This window comes from Pseudonaja textilis, chromosome Z (assembly GCF_049901715.1).
Source record: "Pseudonaja textilis isolate UNSWEBS1 chromosome Z, rPseTex1.2, whole genome shotgun sequence".
Lineage (NCBI taxonomy): Eukaryota > Metazoa > Chordata > Lepidosauria > Squamata > Elapidae > Pseudonaja > Pseudonaja textilis.
Window position 1 is genome coordinate 95,085,475 of NC_142008.1, and position 14,380 is coordinate 95,099,854.

The 14,380-nt window shown below is 34.8% G+C and overlaps 1 protein-coding gene across 14 annotated transcripts in view; it reads right to left on the reverse strand.

Moving 5' to 3' along the window:
- ATP6V0A1 (ATPase H+ transporting V0 subunit a1) overlaps positions 1–13,758 on the reverse strand; it is a 49,462-nt gene extending 35,704 nt beyond the window's left edge. For 10 of the 14 annotated variants that reach the window (XM_026710886.2, XM_026710885.2, XM_087918463.1 and 7 more), the window contains exons 1-5: positions 13,693–13,758; positions 11,141–11,303; positions 9,496–9,574; positions 7,126–7,223; positions 5,673–5,801 (exon numbers count right to left, since the gene is read on the reverse strand). In XM_026710886.2, the coding sequence (XP_026566671.1) occupies positions 5,673–5,801; positions 7,126–7,223; positions 9,496–9,574; positions 11,141–11,257 (423 nt within the window). In that variant the 5' untranslated portion in view covers positions 11,258–11,303; positions 13,693–13,758. Of the gene's footprint in view, positions 1–5,672; positions 5,802–7,125; positions 7,224–9,495; positions 9,575–11,140; positions 11,304–13,570; positions 13,591–13,684 lie in introns of those variants that run through there. The other 4 variants (XM_087918466.1, XM_087918464.1, XM_087918457.1 and 1 more) reach the window with 2 other exon arrangements.
- Between the last annotated feature and the right edge of the window lie 622 nt (positions 13,759–14,380).

The following is a 14,380-nucleotide window of genomic DNA, read 5'->3' on the forward strand; positions in this document are numbered from 1 at the left end:
AATGCTATGGGTCTAGAATCTGAAAATAAGACAAAAGGAATCAAAGTAATTGTTAAAATAAGAAGTTGTCTTGTCAAAGATATGATACAACATATACAAGGCAGTATATATTCCATTTTTAAAAAGTAATTCTGCCTAAATTACAATTAATCTATGCTTGTTCATTTTACATAAATAATTATGTTTGTATTAATCCCTAGAAGGGTAAAGAATGGGCATGAAACACAACTGCTGAGAGTTCTGGGTTTCCCCCCATAAATTTAGAAGTTATTTCCCCATATATTTTTCTTACTTGTGATTAACTACTAAAAACATCCATATAAGGAATGTAATATTTTTTTAGCAAGATTCCTTATATGACAAGCATCAAAACACATCCAAATAAAAATCTGCAGTTCGAACCACACACTGCATAAAATACTGATCCTCTCTTCCCTTTGAGATTTCAGCATAGCTAAGCTCACTTTTTTTCCAAACATATATAATACTCATCCAAAAGGTAGGCAGAAAAAAAGATGGTTAGAGCAGTGGGGGGAACATATCCAGTCTCCCCATCTTTTCAATTTAGGACTGATAACTCCACAGAAATCAATTCTGGAGATTTCCCCACTGACTCCATAAATGTGTGCACGTGATACACTTGTATATCTGTGGAAATATTCACAAGGTTGTGCAGTGCTTTAGATTTAGAAGTTCATGTGGCTATTCAACAAATACCTTTTAAATCAAACAAATCTTTTCTTAGGCTCACGCTACTGCAGCATCCTTTAAAAAAGCACAACTCCTTTGTTTCCAAAAGGTGCTAACATATATATTAATTATGCTATCTCCTTTGAAACTGAAGGGCTGGTCTAGAACAAAAGCCATAGTCTTGTATCAATAGACTACATAACTAATCAAACTTAAATGCTTGTAAAATAAAATTGTCTATTTGCAAGATTAACTGTTGCTCTACATTTTTTTTCCCTCTCATGAGAAAAAATAAAACAGAATTGATGTATCCACAAATACTTTTTCCTTCCATCATATGGAATTGAAGGAGTAAGCAAAAAAGATGAGCAAGGCAGGAACCAGCAGTTTCCCCTCTAGCAAGATGTTAGAGCATAATTCAGAAGCCTTTCCAAGGCTATCAAAACAACTCTAGAGCACAGGCCTATAGAATGACTGATTTCTGCTAACTGCAGTGGACACATTTTCAGGGTGTATTTGGTTTCATTCTTATCTGCAATCATCTTGCCACATGCGCAGTAAACCAATTTCTGAATAGGGGATTAAGTGCCTAGAGAGCCAAGATTCATAGCCTTGCCAATGTGAGGCCTGACAGCTAGAATTAAAAAAGAAAGAAAACACAATGGAGATGAGAGTAAGGGAAAGAGATAACTGGACAAGGCAGGAAAGAAAAAAAGCCCTACTTAGACATAGAAAAATGGTTAAATCCATCAATCAAACTGCCTCCTCCAAGCAGTAGCTAATGTTCAAAATTCTTTCTCATCAATTCACACGTTTAATATATATATATTTGTTTGTAAAAATGTAATTCAAAATTCTAATGAAATAAAATCCTTTAATGACTATTATACAGCAATAGCTACTACAGAATAACTGTAATTTTAACCAATATTACTGTTTGATTATATGTAATATACTCAACCCTCATTTAAAAACCAGGTTATTTTTGCAAAAACAACACACGTATATAGTGCATTTGAAAAGAACAATTTGCTTTTTTAACAATTCAAATAGTAAGCATATAAAAATATTTTAGGTTATCATGCACAACATTCCTTGCTTAGCGTGACTTCCATTTTTTTATATAGTGCATTCCATCTTTCTACAAATAGGATGGAATTCACAGATAACCTTTATTTCTATAACTTGTTAGTTGGGAGTCTTGGGAACTTAACTTGCAGAAGCACTAGTGATATAGCTCTGGAAGAATGACAATGCCACACCTCCAGGGACAACATTACATGGGATAACCAAAAAAGTTTTTTCACAAGCCACACAGTTAAAAACATTTTAAAGAAAAGCAAAAGCAGATGAAGCTTTGGAAGGAAAAGTTCTCACCTTCCAATGCATGCAAAGCATTCCTGCAAAATAGATGGCTTTTCATACTTATTTGAAATTGAAGATACATACAGAACAAGCAGCAGGCCATAAAAAAGAGCATGTCCTAGCAAAAAAGCCCATGGAGTTACCAACCTCAGCACAAAAGTATCTGCTAAAGAAAACCTCCCACTGAAAAATCTGGACAATTTAACATAATTGGAGGGAATACAATATATGTTGATTCCCAGGTCAAATAGTACATTCCTTTTGCTTTCAAATTCTTTAGGTCAAATAGTACATTCCTTTTGTTTTCAAATTCTTTTCTCTACAGTTACAATATATTCTTCAAAATATTAACATTCTTTAAAACAAGAAGCTCTTTCTCTGGACTTTGCATTAGGTTCAAGCATCAAAGGATAGACACATCTCAAGAAAATGTCTTTTTTTACATTCTATGCAGCAAAACATTTTAAAACTCCTGCACAAATGTACACAGAGATATATACAACTCTGGATAGATAGTAATGCATCATGTGAATAAGTGTTAATCTTTTTGCTAATATTTGTAATAATGCTATTATTTCTGTCATTTCTAAACAAATGTTTTCTGTTAAGCTCCAATTTTCCACCTAACATTCCAATATCTGTGTCCATTATAATGCTGAATTTTAGCTGTGGAAATATACCAAGAAATAAACCAATTGACCTCCTATAAAATACCTACTCCAGCCTGCATACAAATGTACATGCTCAAATGAAGAATCTTGAATTGAATTTTCAAATAACAATTATTATGGTTATTATTGTATTTCAGGAAGCCTTTCCAAAGAAAAATTAACAAATAGCAGGAAGGTTCAATTCTGACTATTTTAAAATCAGAACTGAGATGCTACTTTAATACTACCTACCATTAATGGAATAGTTTATTTGTAAAGGCAGGAAGGTAGCATTCACAAGTGCCCTTCCGTAAGAATTACGGTATGTATCTCCTCTGCTAAAGCAAGAAACATTAAATTTTCAAAACATTGGAAAGTAAACCCAATTTATGATCATTATTCATAAGCAACTATATAGGAGAAGCAAGTCAAGATCCTTCTTGCAGAAAAACATAAAGCAGGAGACATATTTCACGGTTTCCAGCACCTGCAGCAAAGATCACCAAAAGAAGGAAGAAATGACAGATGCAAATGAGAACTAAAGATGTGACATGATGAAAAGAAAAAAGAAATCAGAGGAAAGAAATAGGAACTGCATGCCATTAACCATTACTTTTCCAGTCTTGTTTCAGTCTATTCTGAACACTTATGGTTTATACATTCCGACATATTATTCCAGTTCTCACTGTGCTCTTTACAAGATAAAGATATGAAGAATGAGAAAATGACTAACAGTTAATCGATTCAAAATCACTGTGTTCTTTTTTGACATGCAAAAAATGGCTACACCGGCAAAGCAAATGTTCTCATTCAGTGAGGCCCAAATTTTCCTATAACTCCACCTCAACTAAATCAAAGTTTGCAAGCCTTGTGAGCCGTTTCTTACCGTTAAACAAGTATTTAAAAAGTCTCTCCCAAAAGATTTATAAAGTCTTCAAAATGTTGAATGCAGCAATCAGTGTGGTTAAAAAAAGGAAGATGGAACAACCAGATCATGCCACCTTAAAAACACACCCTAAATTTGGAGGGCTGCTAACTGGTTAGGTAAAGCTTTTCAAAGAATGAACATGAAATAACTCATAACTATAAAGGCTACATCTCAATGTAAAGTTATAACACAATATATGGAATCCATAATGATCAGTCTGTTTAAGATAGTTCCAGATATAGGCATCTTTTCCCTTTAGTGATACTATTGTCACTATATACTATTTAGAGTATGAAGCTGAAAAGCCCAATTCTCACAAATAGCAATAAAAACTCATCAATGTGTCAGGACTGTATCACTTTAAAATGTATTGGGGTTTAAATTAGGGTCATTCTTATATAAAATATCACATAGATAAAAAATTGACAATGTGGTTTAGAAGAAATTGTCTTAAGAATGCCCAGCACAGACTGTTCCACATCACTGATATATTATGAATCTTATGTTGATAAAATTCAAGCCAATATTCTGGGCAAACTGCAAGGATCTAGGTTACATAGTTAATTTTCATCTGCCCTTGGGGAAAAAACATTTTTCCAGTCACGCCCAAGAGAAAACAACTCAGAATATATTCAGGATGGTATTGGACAATCTACTGAAAATGAAATAGAACTATAATTATATGGAAGACTAATATAAAAATAATTATATGACTTAAAGTTAATATTCACAGCTGATGTTTCCAATATATCCTGTATTCAAAGGTCATTTAAATTAGCTTTTACGCAACTTGGAAGGATCAAATACATGCATGTTGACAAGACCAAAAATCAATTGGACAAGCATATGTTGCACCAAGGTTGGATGTTTTTCCAAACACCTTTTCAAGAGACATTGCGTAACTGTTATAACTAAACTTTAAAAAAAACTAGTAGTTGAGCTTTCTTGTCATGGTGGCAGTCATAAAAATGAAATATTTACTAGCATGTGTCAGTAATTCAAAAACCACAACCTGCAAACTGATATTCAACATCTGACGTTAGGCACCCAGAAATATTTTTGTATAGATTCACCACATTATTCACAAAGCAAGTGAAAGCTGACATAGTCCAAAGACTTCTTACATATATATATATATATACTGTATATATATATAATTCTGTTTACACAACAAATTTCTTCTTGTTTGGAGCACTGCAAGATTTCATATCTTTAGCATATTCAAGTAATCACTGAAAATGCACACAAAAATCAGTTTTTATATAATGTTTGTAAACTGAAAATTAAAATTAAACAACCTAAATTTGAATGGATATCTGAAACCAGGTATAGCCCAGTAACAGGATTTCTGAATAGGAAAGTTTTGACTTAAATTGCTTTTTGCAATGAATGTATTTGTAGATACAGATTTCTTAAATTCCTCCCTTTTCTTTTTGGTTAAAGCCAAACAAGACTACAAAAATCTCAATCAATTCCTTAATCTATAGATTTGGAAGAAAAATGTTCCAGATAAGTGAGTTTAGGATCTCAGGCCATTAAAATTATGCTTACAGAAATAATAAGTAATGTGTTGTTCTTCACAGTTCTTGGATTATATTTTTTATATGCTTGAGACAGTAAGGTCAATAGTCAAGAAGCATAAGAAATGTAGGAGAAAAGTGTAGAAGGTGATTGTCCTTCCCTGGTTTAGACATAAAAGGATATTCAATCACTTCTGCTTTAACGCTCTAAAAATATAGCACTTTATGTCTTTGTACTTCTGTAAGCTCTCTTTTCTACCCAACTGTAAAACATGCTTAAAGACATTCCAAATCCTTGTGTGCCTGTAAGATGTCCTAGAAACTAGGGGTACAAATAGATTTTTCTATAACCAATTCTCAAATGTTTATGAACGAAAAACAATTTGGAAGAACTCATCGGAAGCAAATAGAGCTGCCAACCCAAATTGCAACTTAAGCAGGCATTTGTAAGAAGAAAAACAGTGGGTTATGATGGGCTGGCCCAGATGATAAGAATTGAAAACATTCCGATATTCTGACCTCATCAAAAAATTGTTGAGTTTTTCTGAGTATGAATTTCAACTCTGTTAGCTCTAGGAAATTCCTTTTCAGGGCTTCCTGATTGGTGTTGATCTCCTTGAGCTCATTCTCTATTTTCTCAAAGTTTGCCTAGAAAGTGGTAGGGGAGGAAACAAGAAAAAGTAAAGCTATTATCAATATACTTCAGACATGTTTATTTTTTCAGTGTGCATACTAATGTAAACTTCAATAAAGAGACATGATATAGAGTAAGACAGACACTAGCCTCAATATAAAGTTCAATAAGTTTAATAACCGTACATTTTATATCTATTTATATACAAATTATATCAATCAATTACTGAAATTTCATTCTTGAATGTTCTCAAATATTTTCCAGTTCCTGATATAGGCATGTCACAAAAAGTAGGAAATAAGGATAGATTTTGGTCCTAGAATGAATCTGTGTCGATATGCACATTTCCCTATGATGTGATATACCCTGTTTCCCAAAAAATATGACCTATCCTGAAAGTAAGTCCAACCTTAATTTTTACATGTGACCCAATATAAGCCTTATCCCAAAAATAAGCCCTACTTAAGATCCCACCCACTTGAGTACACCGGTAAAAATTAAGCTAGGATGGGGATAGTGGGGTGGAGCTGCCCTACTGCTTACCTTTGGACAGTTGCAACCAGGCCTCGCACACCCTGACACTTGCCTTGTTGGCCCATTTCTTCTGCAGCCAGCAAGGCTAGCAAAGCTTTTTTGAAGGTCTCTGTATCTCTGATCTCAAGGATTGATCCGGAGCTCTCTTATTGGCTGCAGAGGCCTTCAAGAAAGTCTTGCTGGCTGCAGAAGAAGTTCCTAAAGGCCTCTGACAGCAAAAATGAGGCTGGGGGCGACGCACACAAGTGAGGTTAGTCAATGGATGGCATCCCCCAAAATAAGACCTGATGCCTTTTTTGGTGGCAAAAAAACAACAAAGTCAGGGTCTTATTTTGGGGAAAACACGGTAGGTTTTTATACCCAAGCGCCAATTTTCACTGGAACATATTATTAAAGCTGCTTATTTTTTTCATTCATTGTATATTAGCATAATATACAACTTGTTTCTGGTGCTATAACAATCTGTTTAGTAGCCTTGCTATTTATGATGTTGTAGCCCTTATTGAAAGTACATTTGTGGCTTTATGTATTTGGTAATGAAAAGCAGAATATTTATTGCTAAATGTACAGTATTCAAATTTATATAGCTATTCACTAAAATCAATATTGAAGGAATTTGCTCTTGAGAAACCAGTTCAAAGCTAAGGAAAATATTGTATTTTGCACTTTTTTCTAATGTATTCAATTAGAAGAAGCTTATATTAATACCATGGGGAGGCACGGTAATGATAATTCATTGTTATAGCCCATTTTACAAAATAGTTTTGCATTGTCAACATACTACACTTTACATAGTGTATTTACCTCCAAATCAATCATGTCTCGAGGAAATGGCACTTCTGGATTCTCTCCGGTGTCTGTGATAGGAATGTTGGCCTTCTTAATTTCTTTTTCCACAAATCCTGAAAAAGAGTCATAGTGGCAATATGATTAAAAATTTGCAGTACTGAATGAGAAAACAAATTAATCAATGATTCTCAACTCCAAATCCATAATTTCAGTTTATTCCTCCATTCTCCAGACAACTCATTCCATTAAAAAATAAAAGATATACAAAACTCAAAATTAACTCTTTAATTATACTTGTACGTCACGTTGAGTTTCTGAACAAAAGTCAGAAAATAAATAATTAAAGTCACTATTTTAACTAGCAAGTTTTCATAGTACAGGATGCACTTCTTTTTCCAGGCAAGGTTCATTTTCATACTTTGCAAGTGTGTAGAGATCACAATCCAGAAAGCTGGAGGTACTAAAGAAGAGGCTGTTTTTATCTTTGTTTAAACTGAGTTATAACTAAATACAGCTACTCAACACTTTCTGGTCATATAGTTACTAAACATTCTTGTCACATTAAAAATACAATTTATAAGAATTTCCAATAACCTTTAGTAGCTGCATACCTGACCTTCAAGGCATTTACTCAGCTCTGTTTTTATTCAAATTTGAATTATGGAAAAATTGTGCTTTAATATATATTTGTAATCAAATTTGGTAAAAGGGTTATCTGTCTTTTCTTTTGTTCCCCATCTTATTAGACCTAAATCAAAGGGTTAGTTTGAGGTTAATTCTGTCAACCTATTATATGGAAGGCTTGAACAAGCAAAAAAAGACTCCTATATTCCTTTTTCTACAGCCTCTACAGGAGATATCACAGAGATGTAGAAATATAAAGTAGGGAAAGGGACAGCCACAATTTCTTCATTCTACTTTTTATTTTGTTTTTAAAAATTAAATTCATTCAAACCAGAAAGCAGCTGGCAAAGATGTTTGAGATAACAGGCAAAATTGTTGCTAATCAATGTAACATAGTTGGTCGCAATGTTACATTATTTTGCATCCAAAAAATGAATAAACAATTTATCCACAAAGAGTAGTCTATTGTGATAGAGGTATTTTATTTAAGACACAACACAGGCTACAATAAAATAAGGTTTATCTATTTTTGGCTTAGTGTGTTATGCTAATTCAGTCATTTTTCTTAATAAAAAATAGTTTATAAGCATTATCTATGAATCCAGTCAATTTTGATTCATAGATAATCCTCATTTAATGTCAATAATTGTAATAAGTAATTTGGTCATGAAATATAGCTGCACCGCTTAGCAATATAAATTCTGGCACTTCTGGTCACCATAATTAAGTAAATCACAAGTGTTAAGCAAGGAGGTCACATAGTTACCATTTGGGACCTCTTGTCATATTACCCATTGACTTTGCTTATAGGAAGCCAGAAAAGAAGGTCACAAATGGCCATCACATAACTTAAGAATACTGTGATGACATAATTGTAAGCAGGACACCACAATTACATGACCTTGAGGATGCTGTGCCAATTTAAGTATGAGTTAAGTTAACTTAAGCATCATAAGTGCCATTAATTCAGTACAAACTGTAAGTTTGAATGGCTGCAGTATGAGTGGTTGTTAAGTGAGAACCACCTGTATTCAAAAATCAGAACTGACACAAAGTGTCATGCCCTTGTTAGAGTCGGACTCTGAGGGAGAGGAGGAACAACAGACAGGGAGTGAAGATGTGGCTCCAGAGGTTGTGGAGGAGGCTGGGAAAGGGCAGAGGCTGGCTGGGAAGTCAGAGGAAGAACCAGGCCCATCCCCTCTTCATCCTAGGACATGCAGGAAGGAACAGAGAAGGAAACAACTTGGCTTATGAGAGAGGAAGCGGCCATGATCCTTTTCATTGGTTGCAGCTGGGAGAATAGTATATAAGAGAGATGGTTAAAACACAGCGTTGCCAGAAGCAAAGCTTGTTTTATTTTGGGCTGAAGTTATCTTGGTTGGTGTCCTTCCAACAAACCGTGCCTTGTTATCTCCTTGTAGTTGGTAATTACTTATCTTGGTCTGTTGTGGAATTTCCTTCATTGTAGTTTGTTTTGGTTTTTTATTTCAGCTCTATCTGCTCATTAAGTTCGGACTGTATTGCTTTCTTTTGAAGACTATTTTTGAACAAGTTTTATCTCCAGCTGAGAATTATTGAACAGTGGGGCCAAGTTGGAGGCATTAAAGGACATTTATTTACGTTTTGGATTTTGTTACGTTGGTGTACACTCCGGGTCATTATGTTAAGTGTGAATCTAGCGTATATACAAATATATACACAACCTAATTTAATCCTATAAACCTATACCAAGAGTGCAAGTAAAAGAAAACAATAACATACTGAGCTTCCTGTCCATCTCTTCACATCTTCGGACTTCATTAACAAATTTACGTTGGAACACATTCACATCAGGGTTTAGCTGTCAATAAATACATTTAATAATAATGTTATATACTAGTATATGCAGAAGCATGGATAGACTGTCATTTTCTGTCTCCAACTTCACTTCAGAAACTAGTTCAATAATTTCATCCTTGAACTTTTAAGGGATGAAATAGCAGACTGTTCCATAAAAAGCAGAATCAATGACTGCAATGAAGAAGCCAGTGATAGAGTGGCTCTTCAAACTTCTCTGGAGAAAGAAAGGACATCAGATTGCTTACAAGTGTTCATATGGTTGCTCCTCAGGAAGAAACAAGAGAGTGGGTTCTGGCAGTTTTTGAAAACTGAGAGACAAGAAAACAGTCATCTTGCTCAAACAGTATAACTTTTAAAAGCAGTTGGTACTTTTAAAAGAACCCCAAATTTGCATACTTCCTTTTCTACTTGTTTTATCTGGAAATTGCTTATTAAGTACTTTTCTGCTATTAGAATTTTCTAGAAGAACAAATCTAAAAATATGTGATGAGTCTTCTTTCGATCCTTAATGAAATAAAAATTTAATTATGAATGTATCTTTTTTTAAAATTGAGATAAAACACCAGAAAGTTCATTGAGATTTTTATTTTAAAAATTGTATATTGATTTATTTATTTATATAAAAAATTTATACAGTTGTCCATCTTATACCAAATTCTGGGAAGCTCTCAATTAACAATTAAAACAAGTATGTATGTATGTATGTATGTATGTATGTATGTATGTATGTATATATATAGCTGAACACATTAAAAACCTGGCACCAAAATTGAGCATCCACATGTACTACTTTGTTAATTCCCCTCATCCACCTCACTCTATTGCAGCACTTGAAGAAAAAGCAAGTCTAAAATTCTTTTCAGAAGGCTAGGAGGATGGAAGACTGCCAAACTTCAAGGGGAAACGTGTTTCACACAGCAGAGACTGCTATGGAAAAGACATCCTACCTGGATCCCATTTCATGACAACATTTAAGGGAAGGGATTCGGAGCATGTCTACATGGCTGAGCCATTCTGTCTTGCTAGGGTTGAATCAAAAGTAAAAAGAATATAAATTTGGTACATTTGATCAAGGTTAAAAGAGAAATGTGATCTCTTTTGGTAATCTTTAATGGACTTTTGCTAATATCAGGACTGAAATGGCAAAGTTTTATGAACTTGTGTGGATGGGATACCATGTTGTATTTTAAGAGAAGATGACAAATTATTAAATATATTGATACCTATGGTGATGAAGAAGGGGTCACTTCCTTATATTTCTTTTTCTTTACTATATTTTTATTTTTTCTTTCTTTTCTGTTATTTCTATTCTTTATGTCTTTTTCCTTTTTTTGCAGCTATTATTTTTGTTTTTATTAGTTTTTGCTAATAATTATAATCTTCAGTAAGATTAACTTTAAAAAGTGAGTCTTATCAAGTATAGCTGCTATAAATCATAGGCCTGAATCATCTCATACTTAATTGAAAGACGTATCATTAATGCTTTTGAAAGAAATAAAAATTCTGAGCACAAAATCATACTTTAGGGGCATAATAACTATACTAATGAACCAAAGCAAATACGTACATCTCGAAACTGGACCTTCCCAAGTTCTCCCAATTCACTGACACAGCAGTATGCTGCTTCAGACTGAAGAAAAAGTTGTGCAAGGGTCATTTCCTCACTTCGGAAGAGCTCACCCATGGTGAAAAAAGAAGCCAATCAAATTAGGATGAGAATCTTCATATACCTTCAGGGGGGAAAAAAAGCATTAAGATAAGTTTACATAAATCCTTCCTGGGGTCAAATTATTCTTGAAGCAGGGGTTAAAATGTTTAACTTATGTTATGATATTAATAGTGACAAATTATCATGGCATTCTTAGGAAATAAAAATGCTGAGTAGGCTTTATGTTAATTGGGGAACAGAGAGTTGGAAGACTAGAGGGATAGCAGTGAGCAACTTCTATATCATTAGTTTACTATCTATTAAATGACTGTTTGTATGTGGACATGTCCATTAACAGACTCATTTTCTGGCATGCTCAGTTTACCCTCAATATCAAGTCTGACCAACAACTTCCAAAAGACTGCCATATCCGATCTTAATGTGCTATTCCACATTTTGAATGTGTAGATATCCATATATCTGTAATTATTTCAATTCTTAGAAGCTGCAGTATAACATTACCATTATCAGTGACTTCTATGTACTGTTAATGTATCTTATATGCCATTCAAATAATCCCAGTGTAAACAGTTCATCTGTAGATAACTGTTTTTGAGATCAATCATCCATGCTTGAGCCTAAGCTTCAAACATCAGTCCATTCCATAACATCAAACAATATCTTCTGTTTTAGAAACACTACTGATGCTTTATAGTTGATAGCTATTTCAGTGAAGGAGCTATTTTTTTCCGCCCCATCATACTGCAGCAGATTCATCAGTAGCCTAAGGATCCAAATTCAATTTTCAGTAAAGAACACACTATATTCAGAGATCATAGACCAGGGGTCTATGGAAGCAAGTAATACTTGGTATTGTGGTATCTCCAATAAAGGTCATAAAATGCTTATAGAGATAAAAATGATAAGCTAACAGAGTCTAAGCAAATCCATGGAATATTTGAATTCCCATCAACCAAAATGCACTGTTTTCTATTTATAAAACTTCACATATTAATTACTAACACAAAACACTTTGTAGAATGCCTTACTATGCTTCCTATTAATGAATTAAGCATGCCAATAAGCAGAATTATGTTATCCACCTGAGAGCCTGTAGAACCTGAACAGCTTTCAAAAGATGTGTACTTCCTCTTTTTAGACAATAGGATGCACAATAAGTTTTAATGTATGTGTGATAGTATATTTTGCATTAAAATGATACATGCAAGCTACCACTCAAAGTTAACTGGAAACCACAAGGTACAAAACTACATTTCCAGCCTCTTGCTCTTTATATTGCAGGCTGACAAACAGAATAAGAAGCCTTGTACCAAAACACAATGAAAGCCATTATCCAATCTAAAAGAGAAGATTTAAAAAGGGAATTATTATCATCATGGTTGAAAAATGTTTAGTGAATGTAACATATTAACAAAACTAGAAAGATCTAGCAGTCAGTCTAAAAATCAGAATAGTAAATAATCAAAGATCCTAAAGCTACAGATACCAAATTTAGGTTACAAAATTCCACATTATCAATAGATGGCAGAAAAAGAAACAGATTCTTTGCTGCTGTCTAATGGCCATCCAGATTTGTGCAACCTAGATCAGGTAACATGTCTCCAATGAATCAATGATATTTTTATTCATATATTATCCTCTGCTGCTTAACCAAACCTTTTCCAAATTCCACAGATAATTAACATTTCTACTTTTAGTAATCATGGGGTAGGGGGAGCCAGAATGACACAATAATTTTTGAGAAGCAGTCATTCCTTCCGATCAAATTAGTATTCTTTTCAATTTATTTGCATTTCATATCCTGCCCCATCAAATCACCAAATGAACGTCAGAAAGCTGCTAGTACCTTTTCCACATCACAGGATCTACTGCCCACCCACTCCTAGCATATATTCTTCACAATTATGGTAAAGAAGTGGAAGGAAAACTATCAAATATTCCTCCTTCACCAACCAACGGCCTTCCATGATCATCCAGTCCCCAATATCCCTTGATCATAAGGCCCATATACAATTATAGAGCAATATAAAATAATCTTTCCCTCAACATGCCTGCCCACTCAAAAATGCTGACGAAGCGTCCCCTCCTTTCAGTGATGACCCAGGTATGATCTCAAGCAAAACCTTGCTCCCCCCTCTAGAGATGACCCCGTCAATGTCCAGCTTCCCCAACCTCACACCGATAAAATCCTCTTTTTCTCTCCTTTTTAACGAAACAACACGGATTAAGAGAGCAAGAGACTTAAGCATTAAACTGGAAGAATGCCAGCATCAAAAGCCCCTTCATAAAACCACTGAATCCCGCGACCACAGAGATCAGATCGCTCACCCCACAATTGCCTACTGCTGCCCCCACCCCCCAGAACAAAGGGCATCCTGCCATTCCTGCTCAGTCCCACCCCAGAAAGAGAATCTCCTACCAAAGCATCCCCCCCCCGCGCACCTATTTACCTCCCCAAGGGTGACCCACAGCCTCAATCCACAGCTGCCGCCTGAGCTTCCGTCAATGACGTCACCACGTAAAGACGTAACTCCCTCCTACAGAACAGCCTGGTCCGGCCTTCTGCTCTTGGATCTGTTCTGCTGCTGGTGGGCGGGGCGTCATTGGTGTTGCTTGTGTGGGGAGATACTGACGGCTTGCTTCTTCAGTGGCCCATCTGCACGGAGAGTTATGTTATTCGTCGGGAGTTTTTTCCTTTCGAGTGGGATGGACAGAGGATTTAATCCGGAAAACGGGGTTCATCGCCAATCCTCCCTTTCTCGCAGGATCAGGGGCAACGAAGGGGAAGACTCTGATCGGGCTTTTTCAATGTAATGCACTGGAGATCTCTTGGACTCCAACTCTTGCAATTCTAGTTCTAAGTATCTACAGAGCGCCAGTTGAAGAAGATCAATTTATTATTGATTCCTATTTAATATTTTTTGATACTGCTTGATGGACAAAAATATTTCAGAGCCGTTTAGAAAATAGGATACTCAAGAGCAATAGAATACTGTTACCCAGTATTTAATATTCATACTACAATTTCTCTGGAACACATTGTGGGGTTTTGGGGAGGAGGGGTGGTGATTAACAGAACTCTTGTCTTTTGTAAGGTTTCTAATATATTATGTTTTAGTGATATATGTTACTTTTCTT